General features: G+C 42.1%; 1 protein-coding gene across 4 annotated transcripts in view; it reads left to right on the top strand.

Annotated features, from left to right (window-relative positions):
- The window catches only part of MCC (mutated in colorectal cancers), a 398,889-nt gene that overhangs the window by 296,975 nt on the left and 99,256 nt on the right, over nt 1-2,658 (top strand). For all 4 annotated transcript variants that reach the window (XM_011365176.2, XM_011365177.2, XM_011365179.2 and 1 more), the window contains one exon: nt 528-670. In XM_011365176.2, the coding sequence (XP_011363478.1) occupies nt 528-670 (143 nt within the window). The remainder of the gene's footprint in view (nt 1-527; nt 671-2,658) is intronic.

The raw sequence follows: 2,658 nt of genomic DNA, 5'->3' as shown, positions 1-2,658 counted from the left end.
CCACAGAAGACTTCAGCAAAAAAAAAGGAACAAATGGGTAAAAGGGGAACTAAAAGGCAATAAAGAGCTTGGGAAGGATGCCCTGGGGAATATAGGTAGCAGAAACTAAGGGGCAGTCTCTTCAGGATCCTCAGATGAATTGACACGATGCAACTTTAGGTCTATTCACTCAAGATTCAAATTCTCGAAAGAAGGTACCTGATGGATCCAGCCCAGGCCCTTGCCCACTTCTTGGCTAGGGAAAAAAGGAGACTCAGATAGTCCCACAAAGATTGTGCGCAATGGCAGAGGGGCCTTTCCCCAAAGAAAGTATGGCTTCTAGAGAGGCAAGGGCTCAGATGTCCACTAGGGGCTTTGTAAAGTTTAGCTGTTGTGTCTCCTGGGATTGCTGGCCAGTGAGTAGGCATATGTTTTATTTGGGGCCTGTTGAGGTTATAAAGGTTTGAGGCCATAAAATTTAGAATCACTAGCGTTATAGGTGCATCAACTCATTGGCACTTCTGTCTGTCTTATTCTCTCAATTTCAGTGTGAGCAGTCTCACCTCATGAGAGAGCATGAGGACGTCCAGGAGCGAACGACACTTCGGTACGAAGAACGCATCACGGAACTCCACAGCATCATTGCTGAGCTCAATAAGAAGATAGACCGTCTGCAGGGCACCACCATCAGGTAGTAGCCTCCAGGTCACGGCTTTCACTCTGCCCCGCTGGGCTGTATCCTGAGTCTTGGAGTCTTAGCTGCCCTTGTGAATTTTAACAATGTTTTATTTGTTATTAGGAGTTTTACAGTTGATAAAGTACTTTCTGTTTGCTTTGTTAACCACACACTTTCCCTTCTATTATTCTGTTCTGATTAAGGGAGGGAGTTGGAATCTTCAGTTTTGTTTTGTTTTTTAATAAATTTGTTTTTTATGGTGACATTGGTTAATGAAATCCGATTCGTTTCAGCTGTACGTTTTGACAGTAAGGCATGTAGACGTTTATACTGTGTGTTCACCTCCCATAGTTAGATTTCTTTCTGTCACCACATATTTGACCCTGTCTATCTCCCTGCTCAATCCTCAGTTTATTGATAAGGATGTGGAATCAGAAGCTGAGTGAGATGCTTCATTAATGAGTTCTAATGGAGGCCCTCTGTCTTAGAGACCAGCATTCCTAGCATGTCTTTTATTCACCAGGTCTGCTGTGTAGACTGTGTAGATGTGTAGACTGTGTAGATATGTAGACTGTGTAGATGTGTAGAGTGTGTTTCCACTGGGGATTTTGAGAGATTTAGGAATGTGGCTTATAACTAAGCATTACATAGGCTTCTAGATAACCTACCAATATTTTGACTTGACTTTAACTTGATTTACCAACATTGACTTAGCCTTATACAAACTCCTAAGGTGGGAGCAAGGTTTGATCCATCACTGGTGAAAAAGCTGGGGCTTAATATTAAGTGACTACTTCATCTTTGCTTATCAGTCATTTGGCCCCTAAGTCTCCTGCACGCAGCTCTTCGTTGGTGTGTCTGCCCTGCTGTTCAGAAGAGGGGTTTGCTTTACGTGACTTACTGAGCCAAGGATGAGAACTCTTATCTTCCTGCCTGTGCTCAGGGAACAACCCTGAGGGGAGCCCATGGTTGGCACTTACCTTTAAGGAGAAAGAGTGTTTTGTTCACTGAATGTTTGCACAAGCCACAATTACAACAGTTTTGGAAGCAGCTACTTTAAACACTCCCTCTAGAAGTCCTGGGTTAGAAGCAACTTTGGATGCATTTTGTTCCAACTCTGAGAGTCACAGTAATGACAGGGCTACTTGACGAGGGTACTGATGAGTCTCTGTTTCCTTGGCATAATCGTGGAAAATTTTGCACTGAACTGGAGCCATACAATAAATTTTGTATTCCACTTTAGAGAACCCCAAGACGTTTAAATTGTATCTTGGTCTTCAGAGTGATTGTAGGTTAGTAATGCGTGAGCAGAGAAGAATTTTCAGCCCAAAGAAATGATTATAGCAGATTTAAAGGAGGCCGATAGAGTACAGTGGCAGATTTGTAATTTCCATTAAAACATGTTACACTTTAAATATTTGAAGATGAAGGCAAATAGCCTCAGTGAGTTGTAAAAAAATGCATTACACATCACCTGGTAAACTCAATTTCAGGATATTTAAGTTGAATATAATGGACAAACTGCTTCATGTTAAAATACATTGAGCTTCTTGACCATAAACATTTATTAGTGCTTTTTATTTAAAGGAAGATTGCATCTGTGCAGATGTCATATTAAATTCTGCCAGTTTTCATTATGTAAATAAGCTGAGCCCTCCTTGAGGGGACTCCCTGCCGGGCTGGAGGACATGCAGACATGTAGGCCAGGAAGACAAGGCTCTTGTCCTCCCAAGCTCCAGGTCTAAGGCATCACCGCAGCCCCTACCACTCCAGGAAATTGGTTTGCCCTCAGGTCTTGAGATTCTGTGATAGGCTTAGTATGGTAAAAGCCAGACACCTTCACTGAACTCTAGCTGCCTTAGCATATTCAGGGTCTAGAAAATTCTGGAACCCTATAGATTCTTCTTGTGACTTCAGTCTGGGCCTGAGTTAGGAATTTATTGGAAAGCTGAAAAATCATTAATAAAGAAATAGTTTGTTTACATAAGCTATGATATGTCCCC

This window comes from Pteropus vampyrus, unplaced genomic scaffold (assembly GCF_000151845.1).
Source record: "Pteropus vampyrus isolate Shadow unplaced genomic scaffold, Pvam_2.0 Scaffold106, whole genome shotgun sequence".
In the NCBI taxonomy this organism is placed as follows: Eukaryota; Metazoa; Chordata; class Mammalia; order Chiroptera; family Pteropodidae; genus Pteropus; species Pteropus vampyrus.
Note: the sequence above shows the minus strand (reverse complement) of the source record. Positions and strands in the feature narration are given on the sequence as shown.